Source organism: Theropithecus gelada, chromosome 15, assembly GCF_003255815.1.
Source record: "Theropithecus gelada isolate Dixy chromosome 15, Tgel_1.0, whole genome shotgun sequence".
NCBI lineage: Eukaryota > Metazoa > Chordata > Mammalia > Primates > Cercopithecidae > Theropithecus > Theropithecus gelada.
In genome coordinates this window covers 16,020,674-16,035,647 of record NC_037683.1, presented here as the reverse complement: position 1 = coordinate 16,035,647, position 14,974 = coordinate 16,020,674, and the positions used below count along the sequence as shown (strand labels likewise).

The window sequence follows — 14,974 nt, the reverse complement described above, 5'->3', positions numbered from 1 at the left end:
TGGATTTGACCCTTGGACTGTAGTTTGCCACCCCTTTAGATTTCCCTGCCAGGCTCCTAGGATTACCTTTTTGCTCGTTGGTTTCCTAAAGTTCCAGGGATGGGCTCAGGCTGTTGAGGATTTTTATGGGGGTCTTACATTATATGCACTGAAATAGGGTCCATGAATTTCAGGATGTCCTTGACATCCACCAGAAGCGTAGGAACATTTTGTGTACTCATGCATTTCCTTGAAAGGCTGTGCTTTTGTTTAGTTCTCCTAGGTAGAAAGACTATGATTTCATCAGATTCTCAAAGTGGTTAACAGGCGAGATAGAGCCCACAGTATCTACCAGTTCAGAAAATGTAGGATAGACCTGGATACTAATGCCAACTACTCTACTTTCAGCTTACCTTGGACACCCTGTAAAATGAGGGGTGGTAGAATAATAGCTATGTCACAGGGTATAGAGAGAATTACATAATTAGATGTATACGAAAGCATCATAAAAAAATCAGGCACAGGCAATGTTAGCTCCGTCTGCTTGTCTGCTTGTCATCTACAAATAACTGAATTTAACAGGGAAGGCTCCTCTTTGCAGTTTTTGCAGGGAGAATGTTTCAAGGTCATTAGCCTTCAATGACCAGAACCTGAGCTCTTTTGACGGCTTTTTGGCTTACCACAGTCTGCTCATCAGGGTTGAGTTTCCTCCTTACGGTGCAAATTCCCAGCATATCCTCTGTTCCTCTTTGTAGAAACACTATATGGGTCATTCGCTCCCTGTTCGGGTATTTCTGCCTAGTGAGTGGAGGGAGGCAGGTGTACATGGAGCAGGGACTACTGAGGCAGGGCCAGAGGTGTGCGCCTAACACAGCCCTCAAAGCAGCTGTGGGTCATGCAGAAAGGAGAAAAGAAAGGAAAAGAAAAAAATACGGGTCTTGAACAGGAGCCTTTGTGTCCTACAATGAAATTAAGAGGCAGCTTAGGCCAAAATTCCAGGTGGATTTTTAGTTTGAGCTGTTGCATTTTCCAGTCTAACAGGCCCAGTATTAACAGTGACACCCACTAGTGAGTCATAGACTACTTATGTTCTTAAAACCTGCCCCTAAACAATATAAACCCTTTTTCAAGTCGTCTTATCCTGACACAGTAGTCAGAGAACTAGGTTTCATTCCTGATATTAGGAGTGCAAAATAATAAGAATTATAATATTAGCTCCCATTTACTGATGATTTGTGGTGCCAGGCACTATGATAAACATTTTACTAAACTTTCATCTCTCTCACCGTTACCTCAGCCTTGAGAGAACAGTAATGTACGTTCCATTTATGGATGAGGATTTTTTTTTTAGCAGCTATAAAACTTGAGATTCAGTTGAAGGCACCCAGGAAGAAGCAGAGCCAGGCCCATGGAACTGGAATGTCCAGGGTTTTGTTTTTTTTTTTTTTTTTTTTAACAGTGCCACCCTGTTTCCACAGTACATATGGGACAAGGAGCTATGAATCAATGTCATAACCATATCAAAAACATGAGGACCAAGGTTCGTGACAGAAGGGCTAACATTTCTTGAGCACTTACCAAGTGCTAGGCACTGTTCTAAGTGCTTTCTATATATTATCAAATCCTCAGAGTAGCCCATGTTGTGGTAGGGATATAATTATGATCCCCATTTTACTGATGAGGAAACTGAAGCAAAAAGAGGTTAAATATCCCACACAGATCACCCAGCTACTGGCCAAGCCCTCAAATTGAAGGCCTGACACCAGAGCTCACCCTCCTACGCAGGCAGCAGGGCTCAGGAGCGTCACACCAGGGCCCATCCTGCAGTCATCTAAAATGCTGCAGAGACACACCTTTCTCACACTCACTTTCCCTTCCCAAGTTAGACTTCTCTCTATAGTTTCTTGTGAATCGTCACTGAAAATCAGCCAGATTCTTCCTCACTGAAGGGAGGATTGTGGGGCCCTTTCATTATATTTTTACTTTAGGGACTTAGGTTTTTGAAAGAACTTCATTCCTTTGAGCTCTTTCCTTCCTGCATCTCAGAGAAAAGCTCTGGTGTGAGGCTTTAAAATTTCCATAGCCCTCTTGTATTTTCGGTTAATTATACATCACTTTTGTTATTCATCACCTGTCACTTTTGCTGTTCTTCACACAGCAGCTGTGGAGAAATTCCATGACAGCCACTTAATTCCTAGGTGACCCCAATCATGACTGTACCTGACACTGGTGCTGAAAGGATGAGGGGAACCTATAGAAGGTCCCTGCAGAGCTGACAGGACCATGTCCGAGTCCCCTCTAGCAGGGTCACTCCTCTGTGTTGAGACAGATGTGGGAGTGAAGGAAACTGGCTGGTGAGCCCACCTGCTGTCCAGCAGGATGTGAACTCTGGTATGGCTGCTTATTAGTTCTGTGACATTTTGCAGATTGCTGAACTTGCCCCATTGAGTTAACTTGGCCCCTTTATTAAAAATCAATTGACCCTAAATTTGCAGGTTCACTTCTTGATTCTGTCTGCTCCATCTATTTGTGTGTCTATCCTTAAGTCAATACCACACTGTCTTGCTTACTGTAGCTTTATAATAAATCTTAAAATCAGTTCATGTGAGTTCTCTGACTTTGTTGTTCTTTGCATTTCTGTATCAGTGTTAGAATCAGCTTGTCAACTTCTAGAAATAAAAGCGTCTGGCTTTTGAGTGAGGTTCATGGAATCTGTAAATCAGTTTGGGGAGAATTGACATCTGAACAACAATTGAGGCTTTCAATCCAGAACATGTTAAATTTTTCATTTATTAAGGTCTTTTTCAGTTTCTCTCAGCAGCAATGTTTTTTAGCGTTCAATTTACAAGACATGCACGTTTTAATCTATTGTAAAGTGGTATTGTTTTTTAAATTTCATTTTCCAGTTGTGTATTGCTAGTCTCTAGAGATGCAACTGGTTTTTGTGTTGTGACCTTGTATCCTGTGACCTTGTAAAAACTCATTTGTTAGTCTGGCAACTTTTAAACATATTTTTTGGGATTTTCCACATATATAATCATATCATCTCTGAATACAGTTTTTCTTCCTTTCATATTTATCTGCCTCTCTTTTTCTTGTCTCACTGCACTGACTAGCATCTTCAGAACGATGCTGAATGGTGAGAGTGGACATCATTGCCTGGTTCCAGACATTAGCTGTAGGTTTTTCATAGAGTAGGTTGAAGAAACAAATTCTCCTCTGTTCCTGTTTGCTGAGAGTTTTTGTCATGAATGGGTGTTGAATTTTGTCACATGCTTTTCCTGTGTCTGTTGAGAGAATCATTTGGTACTTCTCCTTAATTCTATTTAATATAGTGAAATAAATTCACTTTTCAATGTAAACCAACCTTGTATTCCTAGGATAAACTCCAGTTGGGGTTTCTATTTTTTATTAAAGATTTTAATTTTTATTAAATATTTATATGTTCATAAGGAATATGTGGAGTTTTCTTTAATATTTTTGTCTGGTTTTGTCATTGGGGAATGCTGGCCTCATAAAATGAAGTGAGAAGTGTTCCCTCCTGCTTTCTTGAGGACTTTATGTATGATTGTTCTTTAATTAAATCTTTAGTTCCCTAGTGAAGTCATGCAGACCTGAAATTTTCTTTGCAGGAAATTAATTGTGAATTCTTTTTCTTTCTAGATATGGAGCGATGCAAATTTTCTAATTTTTTGTGTGTCTGTTTTTATAATTTGTGTCTTTCAAGTAATTTATCCATTTCATCTTAAGTCTGTTGATATAAGGTTGTGTGTATTTCCTTATTCTCTTAATGTTTGTAAGATCTGTAGAGATGTTTCATTTTCATTCCTGATGTACGTCATTTCTTTTTCCCACTTTGACATAACCAGCCTAGCTAGAAGTTTATCAGTTGTTTTGATCTTTTCAAAAGCCAGCTTTAGCCTGGGCAACATGGCAAAAATTAGCTGGCTGTAGTGTCACGTGCCTATATTCCCAGCTACATCGGAGGCTTAGGTGAGAGGATCACTTGAACCCAGGAGGCAAGGGCTGCAGTAAACCGAGATAATGCCACTGCACTCAGCCTGGGTGACAGAGTGAAACGTTGTCTCAAAAAGAAAAAAAAGCCAACTTTTGGTTTTATTGAGTTTTCTCTGTTGTCCTGTTTCATTGATTTCTGCTTTTACTTTCTTTGGGTTTCATTTGCTCTTTTTCTGGCTTCTTAAAGAGGAAGCTTGAATAACTCCGGACCTTCTTTTCTAAAATAAGCATTTAAAGTTATTAATCTCAGCCAGGCACAATGGCTCATTCCTGTAATCCTAGCACTTTGGAGGCCAAAGCAGGAAGATTGCTTGAGCCCAAGAGTTTGAGACCAGCCTGGGCAATATAGCAAGACTTCGTCTCTACAAAAAAATTTTGAAAAATAGCTGAGCATGGTGACGCATGCCTGTAGTCCCAGCTACTTGGGAGGCTGAGATGGGAGTATTGTTTGAGCCCAGGAGTTCAAGGTTACAGTGAGCTGTGATCGTACCACTGCATTTTAAAAAGCCTGGGCAACAGAATGTAACCCTGTCTCTTTGAAGAAAAAAAAAATCATAAATCTCCATGTAAGCAGTATTTTCAGCTGCATTCCACATACTCTGATGTGTTGTGCTTTTATTTTCATTCAGTTCTTGTGATTTATTCTTTCACTTATACAAGTTTATTAGTAGTATGTAATTTAATTTCCAACTATTGTTTTTCCCAGAAACTTTTCTGTTGTTTATTTTTCATTTAATTCTGTTGTGATCAGAGATTATATCCTGCCTGATTTTAATCCTTTTAAAATATACCGTTATTTATTTTATGGCTTATCATATAATCAGTTTGGGTGAATGTGCCACATACACTTGGAAAGTATATATGTTCTATTGTGAGTGGAGTGTACTGTGTCAGTTAGGCCAAATTGGTTGATAGTGTTCAAGTCTTACATAGAACGACTTGATTTTCTCTGGTGGTTCTGTCGCTTACTGAGAGAGCGCAGTGGAAGTTTCTGTGACTCTAATTGTGCATTTTTCTTTTTCTCCTTTTAGTTACGTAGGGATTTGTTTCATGTAATTTGAATTTCTGCATACATTTTGGATTGTTAACACTTTCTTAATGGAGTGACTCTTTTATCATTATGAAGTGTCCCTCTTTGTCCTTGGTAATATCCTTTGTCCTGAAATCTGCTATATCTGACATTTTTATAGCCAGTCCAGATTTCATGGTATTGTGTGGTATGTACATCTTTTTCCATCCTTTTACTTTTAACGTGTCTGTGTCTTTATATATAAAATGGGTTTTTGTTTTGTCCAAATGATCGTTTGTTTTCTATTTGTCCTCTTTGCATTTTTTTTCTCTTTATTCTTTGGTTTAATTGGGTATTTTCATTATTTCATTTTATCTCCTGTGTTGCCTGATAAGCTATTCTAGAGCTTCCTCTTCTCCAGAGCCCTGTCCCATGCCTTCCAGCCACCCTGACTTCCTGTCTCCTTAACCCTTTGAGGCTCTCATGCTCTGCTTGGAACCTAAGCAGAAAGTCAGGGTGAAAGCAGGACCTTGTTTTCTTCCTTCCAGAAACCTCAGTTCTGCATTTATTGTTCTCAGTGTCCGAAAATAGCTGTTTCATATGTTTTATCCAGTTTTCTGTTTATAGTAGGAGGATAAACTTGCTCCCTGTTAATCCTTCATGACTAGAAGTCTGGATTTATGTTTATTGTGACGAGATGCCCTCTCCTCATATGCTGATGTAAATAGAATGTGCAGTGGGTATGGTGCCGTTAGAGGACCCTGGTTGGGTCAGGCCAGTATCCTCTGTGCACCTTCCCATTGGCATGACCTTGAGAGTCAGCTTTAGGAGTGGTGGCGCAAATGCTGGGCTCAATGTCAGAAGACTTGGTTTCAGATTCCAGCTATGCCACATGCTAGTGAGAGCTTGGGGAAATCACTTCCCTGCCTAACTGCTTTATAAACTGGGGAGTTGGGGTGGGCAGGGAAGATTGTTGTGTTAGAAGACCCATTTCATCAGCAGGCTCCTCCATACTCCTCAGAATCAGTCTTAGTATGAATCATCATCTACCAAGGTAGTGATGATGAGAAAAGGACAGAACATAAGTGTGTAGCACATGCTTCAATGTAATGCTCAAAAGATGTTAACCGAGTCCAAGCGAGAGAGGATAGGTTGTTCTGTTGGTTAAAGTAAAATAGAATCTTTAACAGGACTTCATTCTCCTTACTAGTTATTTTCCCTGTTGTTTGAGTCTCTTCATTTCCTTTTTTGATTGCTTCTTGGGTTTGAGCTAAAGGAGGAGATGATAAGCTACTCCCCATGAAGGACATAACTGCAGGGCCACATTTAATTGCATGCATTTGCAATTTACCAGTAATTAATGGCCTTTTGAATCTGCATATCATGCCATTCTCAGTTCCCCCCTATTTTTCTCTCTCTTTTGAGATGGAGTCTCGCACTGTTGCCCAGGCTGGAGTGCAATGGCGCAATCTCAGCTCACTGCAACCTCCGCCTCCTGGGTTCAAGCAATTTTCCTGCCCTAGCCTCCCGAGTAGCTGGGATTACAGGCGCCTCTACCACGCCCAGCTAATTTTTTGTATATTTTTAGTAGAGACAGGGTTTCACTATGTTGGCTGGGCTTTTCTCAAATTCCTGACCTTGTGATCTGCCCACCTCGGCCTCCCAAGGTGCTGGGATTACAGGCGTGAGCCACCGTGCCTGGCCCAGTTCCCCATTTAAGGACCCAGCTCTCTGGAACCTGTTTCTTCCAAAGAAGATACAGGAAAGGAAGTAGAGTATAGTGGAAAACTCAGTGGCCCAGTTACACTACTTTAGGTGATGTCAGAATTTCAGGGAAATCCTATCCACATCAGGAGCCCAGCAGAGACCCTCTGTATTTAGTCCTTGAGTCTTCTCTAATATGGTATAGTCAGTCATCCTTGGAGTGACCAGCACCAGGAACTCGTATGTCAGGCAAAAGTATATGATTTTCACTAGGACACACAGTTACACCCACTAGACCTTTGCATGCTTTAGAAAAAGACAGGTGGAGAGTGGCCATTAAAGATAAGAAAAAGTGCCAGGAAAGGGACTGCCTCCTTTATCAGGTAATAACAAGAAAAATGCCAGACGGGTTGGATGAAGCAGAGGAAACACAGTTTGGAGGAAGAAAACCAGTTTATTAATAATAATAATGACGGCTACCTTTTATTGGTATTTACTGTATTCCAGGCACTGTGCTGAATGCTTTTCATGCCTTATCCCTCAGATGAAGAGCTGGAAGCTTAGAGAGGGTCTCAATGACTTGTCCAAGTGGCACATGGTCAGTGAACAATGGGCATTGAGCCCAGGCTGTGATGCCAGAGGCTAAGCTCCTAACTACTGCCCTGTACTACCTCTGAGCAAGAGACTGGGACAGGTATTTAGGCATGAGTGTATTCTCATTGTGACCCTGGGGATATAATTTCCCCTCTCTGAATCAGAGTTTCCCCATCATCTTAAAATGGGATTATGCTAAGTAATGTAAACCCTTTGCAGTTCCCAATTCTTGTTTTGTGATAGCATGTCTTAAATGTTTCAGGCTGAGGAAAAGGCAGATGCTCTGAATAAGGAGCTGCTGATGACCAAACAGAAGTTGATTGATGCAGAAGAAGAGAAAAGACGGCTGGAAGAAGAGTCTGCTCAGGTAAGGGAACTCTCCCACATTCCTGTCTCGCAAATGCTTGAGAATTGGGAGTTCAGCTGGTGGCTTCCTGTTGGCACTAGAAAACCTGGAGACATCTGGCTTCAGTTTCTCTCCAAAGACCTTTTTTTTTTCCTACTATGTAAAATCCAATGGTTCCTAATTAAAGCCTAGGAGGAGACAGTGGGTTGAGGCCCATCCTTTGTTGGGGCAGGCGAATTTCTGTGTATCGGCATCTGAGTGTAACAATGAAGAGGGGGTAGAATTTCTGCAGAAGGAAAGCACACATCATATAATGCCTGGCTCTTTCCCTACTTGTCCTCTGCTGTCTCCCTCGTAGAGCAAGCTTGGGAAGTCTTGTTCTGAGCCAGTGCTCCATAGTCATTGGAGACACAGAGCTGCAGGCATGAGAAGAGCTCTGGGTGCTGTGCGCCCAGGAGCAACCCCCTCCCCTGTCGCACCTGGTCCTCCAGGAGGCAAGACTGGCTGGGGTGAGAGACTGCAAAGCCCTTTCTACAGAAACCACGAGATGCTGAAAACCCGCAGTCCTCTTATGAGCTCTTTGGTTTGTGCCTGGTTTGTGCTGCCGTCTCAGTGAAGGTCCACAGGTTGGCTTGTACTGGCAGGGAAGACCTTCAGCAGAAGCCTCAATCTGAAATGGGGTCTGACGTTTTTGGAAGTTTTAACTGTTCTCTCCCTCTCCTGCATCAGGAACAGGGGATTAGTGCTGCCAAGATTGAAGGAAGAAAGTAGCTGAATTAGAGGACTTCCAGGGTTTGGTTCAGCACTTTTTGGGTAGCCTAGCACTAAGCGATTGGTGACAGAACTTCCTTTTTTTTTATGTTAACATAGTCACTTTTGCCTTTTTATGTGTGCAGTTAAAAGAAATGTGCCGTCGGGAACTTGACAAGGCAGAATCTGAGATTAAAAAAAACAGTTCTATCATTGGTGACTATAAGCAGGTAAGTTCCAGTACCCTGGGACTGGGCTGTGTAATCTGGAAGCCTGTAGTCGGGAAAAAATGTATACCAACCCCCGACCCCCAAACCCAAATGCAAGCACTCTGGTTTCCTATCCTGGCTCTGCCCCTTGCATTGACAAGTGGCTTCACTTATTCTCAGTTGTAAAAGAAGGAAAATCATCCATGTCTGGGAAGGTTGTTACGAGGATTTAAAAAGACCATGTTTGTAGAGTGCCTGGCAGTGCTCAGCACAGAGTAGGTCCTTAAAACCACAGTATGTTTTGGTGTGTATTTCAGATTCAGAATTATGAACTTTTGTTTATGTGTAGTTTTAAACCAGTTCTCTCCCTGACTGGTTGAGTTTTAAGAACATAACAAATGGTCATTTTCCCTCCTACACTAGGATCTCATGCTAGCTTATGAGTCTGGCAGGTGTTCAGAAACCATTGGCCATTGAGTGTGGTGCTGCTTGGTTTCTGCAAGTCCTAGGCCAGTGAATGCAGATGCGGCATAGCTAGAAGAACCCCTACTTATCCAGCAACTTCATATCCCCTCTTGAGTGGTAGCAGCCTATTTGCTACTATGTTAATTCCAATTTACATATTCCAGCTTCCACTACAGAATTTATGCAAATGATTACAGTTGCTCAAGAGATTATTGTTTTATATTTGTTTCTTTAGATTTGTTCTCAGTTGAGTGAAAGACTGGAGAAGCAGCAGACAGCCAATAAGGTGGAAATTGAGAAAATTCGGGTAAGACTTCTCTTTACCTAAAAGATTTTATACCACCTACTTCATTTTATGGCTGTATAAACAGGTTTTGGGAGGAGGCAGTTGATTTGAAAAGAGAGAGAATCTAAGCAATAAGGCACCTGTCACAGGTCCTGGCTCTATAGTTAACAACTAACATTATGCCTGTTTTCTCTGGAAGGGTGTACAGATGAAATTAAACAAGCTCTAGCTTTAGCTCTCAACGTGCAAGTGCCCCCACGATTTCCAAATGTTGTCTGTAAGGCAGTCGGTGTCAGCAGTGTGATGCTGAGGAGAGGGAGTCATGCAAGTGACAGGTCTTGCTTGAGGTGGTCGGAGTGCAGAGGTCAGAACCATGTGCTGTGGCTTGTCACTCTCCAGTGTTGTTCTGAGTTCATGCCTTCTGCTGTAGCACATCCAAGTACAATGAGGACCTTAGTTTATTTATTTTTTTTATTTTTAGAGACAGGGTCTCACTGTGTTGCCCAGGCTGGCCTTGAAATCCTGGGCTCAAGTGAAATCCCTACCTCAGCCTGAGCTGCTGGACTCCAGGTGGGCACCATTGTGCCCAGTTTAGAACTTTAATTGTTTAATGTTTTGTTGGCAGCTTAGGAGCTTTTATAATGTGGTGCTTTCTTTCTTTAAGCTCTACCTATATTACAGTACTTGTCAGATTTTACTAAGATAAGCAATTTACTGAAAGGTACCTCACTAACATATTTACAGCTCAGAGGGCAGGAACTTGGGTAGGTTCTGTGCTCATGGCCATGTTTGCGCAAAGCAACATTATACCTAGAGCAAGATGACACTGGCCTTCGTCATAATTAATGTTTAACCAGATCTGTTTTTGTGTGTTTTTTTGTTTGTTTTGAGACGGAGTCTTACTCTTGTCACCTAGGCTAGAGTGCAGTGGTGCCATCTCGGCTCACTGCAACCTCTGCCTCCTGGGTTCAAGCTGTTCTCCTGCCTTGCCTCCCAGCTAGCTGGGATTACAGGCTTGTGCCACCACGCCAGCTAATTTTTGTATTTTTAGTAGAGACAGGGTTTCACCATCTTGGCCAGGCTGGTCTTGAACTCCTGACCTCGTGATCCACCCGCCTTGGCCTCCCAGAGTGCTGGGATTACAGCTGTGAGCCACCATGCTGGCTATCCAGATCTGGTTTTTAAATATAACTTATTTTCTGATTCTAAAACTTTAATATTCTTGCAGAAAATTTGGAAGAGTAAATAAGGGAAAAAAGCCCTTATGATCCATTTTCCACATATAACATCATTATTAACACTGTGGTGTGTATTCTTTCAATCTTTGTTCTGTGTTTAACATATAAAATTTCATTCATTCTAAGATAAGCATTTTTTTTCACATTTAAATATCTTTGAAAGTGGGATGTTTTATAATTGGCTTTTTGTGGTTTAATTGGCAGAATGTTTTCTTAGAGGAACATAAAATGACATTTCTTATAGTTAATGGCATCTTATTTTGATGAAATGTGGAATACATTTTATTTGTAATCATAGTTTATGTACATTTTTGTGTTCTATTTCAACCACTATGCATCCATTTTCCAATGTTATAAAAAGTTCCTCAAAAACCTTTTAGAGGCGGTGTACTTCCTTGTATAAATATAGCACAGTATATTTAATATTTAATTGTTTTGAATAGTTTATCCGCTGCTTTTTTGCCTGTCTCCAGTTCTATAGTGGAAATTTTGTACATAAATTTTTATCTAGTTACAGCTTCATTTTTCACCCTGGGTTCCTAGAAGTGAGATTACTGAATTAAGACAATGGTATTTTTATTATTTTTGGTATATAATACCAAGTGGCTTTTCCAGTAGGTTATCTGCTAGTTTACAAAGAGCACAGGTTTTCAGAAACTGTAGTGCTCAACAGAGAAGCCGTCTCTTGGCGTCCCCCAAAGGGGATGCTCACACCATCCCAAAGGGCCAGTTCCTCTTCTTTGCATCTTCACATCTAACATTCAATTTCAGCAAAAAGTGGACGACTGTGAGCGGTGCCGGGAATTTTTCAACAAAGAAGGGCGTGTAAAAGGCATAAGCTCAACCAAGGAGGTTTTAGATGAGGACACAGATGAAGAGAAAGAGACGCTCAAGAACCAGCTGAGAGAGATGGAGCTAGAACTGGCACAGACCAAACTCCAGCTGGTGGAGGCCGAGTGTAAGATACAGGTAACAGCAGCCGAGCTCAGACACGTGCCTGCGGGCTGAGTTTCCTGATGTGGACTAGAAACCCCAGAAATTATCTTTATGGTTTGGGTTTTTCCCTACCTTCTAAACTTTGATCACAGTTGTCATGAAAAGAAATACAGGACTTGTTATTGGCCAGTGGATGTCTCATCAGTATTTGCCCTGTCTTGAGGATTTTCACTTTGTCATATTGAGAATGGTACACAGAGCTTGGAATCTTTTGATGGGATGAGAAGACAGTGCTTTAGAAACACAGCTCTACCGCTGAACTGTTTGACCTTGGGTTAGTAACCTCCCTACATCTCAGGATCCTTATCTACAAATGGAAATGATGAGTCCCTATCTGATGGGTTGGTTTGAGGACTAAGTAAGATAGTGTGCACAAATGGCTTGGCAGAATGCTGGGGGCTTTATAAATGCAAGCTTTTATTGTTCCAGTTCCCACCACTTAACTAGCTTCGTGACTGTGAATATGCTACCTGTCTGAACCTCCTTTCCTGATAAAGAAGTTAGGGCTTGTTTTGGTCATCTTTATATGCGTTGGTAGGTCCACCAGCACCTCTAAACCCTAAGCACTGTTTATGGACAGAACAAGTTCAGGATAAAAGCTTTAGGGCTGATTCTCCCTCACTGCACACATTCACTGGGCATCTGCTCTTTGGCAGGCCCTGTTATAGGTCTGGGACTGCAAAGCTAATACCTGGTAGTGTGACTACCCAGGATAATCAGGAAAGGCATCACCAAAGCAGCAGTAGCTGTGCTGTGATCAAAGAATGCACAGGGATTGTAGCTACAGGAGAGGGAGAACAGTGGCAATTCCAGGCAGAGGGAGTGGCATGTTCACAGCACAAGGAGGAGAGTGGCTGCCCAGGAAGGAGCCTCAGGAGTTCTTCCCTTGCAGTAGGGGACGGAGGTGGCGCTAAGGCTGGAAGAGAGTGTGTGGATCCAGATTGCGAAGCATTTCAAACGCCATGCTAGGGAGTTTAAAGATTTTTGCCGAAATGAAATTATGTCATCAGAAGTAGAGCATTAGCTGTCTGCCTGGTGTGCATTAGGTGGACAGAAGAGGGAGACATAGAAAGTAGAAGACTGTTTTAATAAATAGACCAGGCAAGAAATTAGATCCTAACTAAAAACTCCCAAATCTTTAGGCATCCGAGGCATTTCAAGCCAGTTTGAGACAGGGAATTTCCCAAGGCCTCTCCAGAGTAAACAGACTACATTCTTGTCTTGGCTCTCCTCTGGGGAGCCAATGTCATTGACACCAAGCCCAGCATCCTCATGCGCACTGTTCCTCTTGCAGGACTTGGAGCACCATTTAGGGCTTGCCCTCAACGAGGTGCAGGCAGCCAAGAAGACGTGGTTTAACCGAACACTGAGCTCCATAAAGACAGCAACCGGGGTTCAAGGGAAAGAGACTTGCTGAGAGCAGCTGCCGCCTCCCGACACCTTCAGAAAACATGACACCTTTTGTTGCCTTCTTTGGCCAGATGTGTGATTCTGTGACTTGTCCTAGGACCAGAATGTACCTAAGTCAGATCCATAGACGCATGTTGGTAGGTCACTGGACCAGAGCTCATGAAGCAGGCAACTTCTGGGGTAAGACTACTGATACTAACAGGCCTGCTAGCTCAGCCGATGCTCTGGACACTCTAGAAATCACTCCTCAGTGTGACCTTCCAGGCCTCTTCCCCATGTAGGTCAACACCTCACCCAGCCTGAAGGCTGAGTTTACATGATCAGAGTTAGGGGATCCTTCAGTCTGTTTTTTTTTTCTTTTTCTAAACCCTTTTTTTTTTTTTTAAATATACATATTATATATATATATATATATTGTGGGGGTGGGGCAGGGGATCAGAGATTCAAATAATTCTTTTCTGCTTCAATGCCAGCAGAAGGTCCCCCAGGTAGACATGGAGAAGCACTTTGTTTTAAATAGGAGGGTTTCATAGTTGCATCTGAAGGCACCTGGTTCTGTTAAACTGTATCATGCGCAGGTTTTGGGTTTGGCATTATTCATGTTTCTGATCAATTCTATGCAACTCTCATAGTTCCTGTTATTTTTTAGCATTAGCTGCCAAATGACTTCAAAAGGCGGGGGTGGGTGACTTGACTGTGAGACTGGATTATAACATGGACAAATCTTATTTTGCTTAACGTGTCGTGTGTGTGTGTGTGTGTGTGTGTTATGTGTGTGTATATATATAAATATCTTTCCCAATATGCCCAGTTGACAGTGTTTAAATTCCAGACTAGGACTGCCGATCTGCACAATTTTATTATGTGGTTATTTGAGCACTTAATTTCACTCAAGGTTCATTGGGCTCTGCTCTGCTCTCCTCCCTGCCATTGCGGGAGCTGTGGACAGAGCTCCCTCACTTCAAGATTCCTAGTGTTTTTGCACAACAGGTTGTCCAAGCAAGAAAGACTGAGCTGCGTGTCTGTAAATGTCTGCGCAGGGTGCACATGCTGCAAGGTCTCCATCCTGCGGGCCTGTCCCTCCCAGATGGGCTGGGCCTTTGGGCCCTCCTCAGAGTATGCCTGGGTGCAAACCTCACTGTTCAGATGGGCTGCAAGTTCTCACTTCAAAGCTATGGAATGGAGATTTTAGCACCTTTTAAAAAAAAAAAAACTTTGACTTCTAATTTATATAGTGATATGCTGACAGGCTGACACGCAGATGGTTTTGTCCTCTTCTCTGCGTTCAGTGTTGAGGTGGCTGCTTACAAGAGGCACTGGTTTTGTATATAAAGACACTCGGGTTGTTTTGTAGCTCTTTTTCTTATTGGCTGTACTAACGCTTGCTGAGGTTATCTGTAATAAAGGAGGTAACAAGTGGCAACCCCCTCCCCACCAACCATCCCCTTTGCTGCTTTCTGTGTCTTTCTTGTTCAGTTACCAAAATGGCTGTAAGCCTATCTAATGCTAGGTGTGTGGACATTGTGCTAGGGTAGTTTCAGTGTGTCAACTTTATGAACTGAAATATAAACCAGTAAAATTGTATTACTGTTTCTTTTGTTGGTTTTATTTTAACAGCATATTCATTAAATATTTTGGTACAAACAGCATTGCTTTGTAAAAACCAGTTTGATCATCATGTGCTCCTGTCGCCTCCCCTTCTTCCCCCGTGTCCCCTTCTTCCCCCCCGTCCTCTTCTCCCCCCATGTCCCCTTCTTCCCCCCGTCCCCTTCTCCCCCCGTGTCCCCTTCTTCCCCCCCGTCCCCTTCTCCCCCCGTGTCCCCTTCTTCCCCCCCGTCCCCTTCTCCCCCCGTGTCCCCTTCTTCCCCCCCGTCCCCTTCTCCCCCCGTGTCCCCTTCTTCCCCCCCGTCCCCTTCTCCCCCCGTGTCCCCTTCTTCCCCCCCGTCCTCTTCTCCCCCCATGTCCCCTTCT

The 14,974-nt window shown here is 42.6% G+C and overlaps 1 protein-coding gene across 3 annotated transcripts in view; it reads left to right on the top strand.

Annotated features, from left to right (window-relative positions):
- RABGAP1 (RAB GTPase activating protein 1) overlaps positions 1-14,649 on the top strand; it is a 166,931-nt gene extending 152,282 nt beyond the window's left edge. For 2 of the 3 annotated variants that reach the window (XM_025359966.1, XM_025359967.1), the window contains exons 22-26: positions 7,566-7,670; positions 8,546-8,629; positions 9,309-9,380; positions 11,369-11,566; positions 12,888-14,649. In XM_025359966.1, the coding sequence (XP_025215751.1) occupies positions 7,566-7,670; positions 8,546-8,629; positions 9,309-9,380; positions 11,369-11,566; positions 12,888-13,010 (582 nt within the window). In that variant the 3' untranslated portion in view covers positions 13,011-14,649. The remainder of the gene's footprint in view (positions 1-7,565; positions 7,671-8,545; positions 8,630-9,308; positions 9,381-11,368; positions 11,567-12,887) is intronic. The other variant, XM_025359969.1, reaches the window with a different exon arrangement.
- The last annotated feature ends 325 nt before the right edge of the window (positions 14,650-14,974 follow it).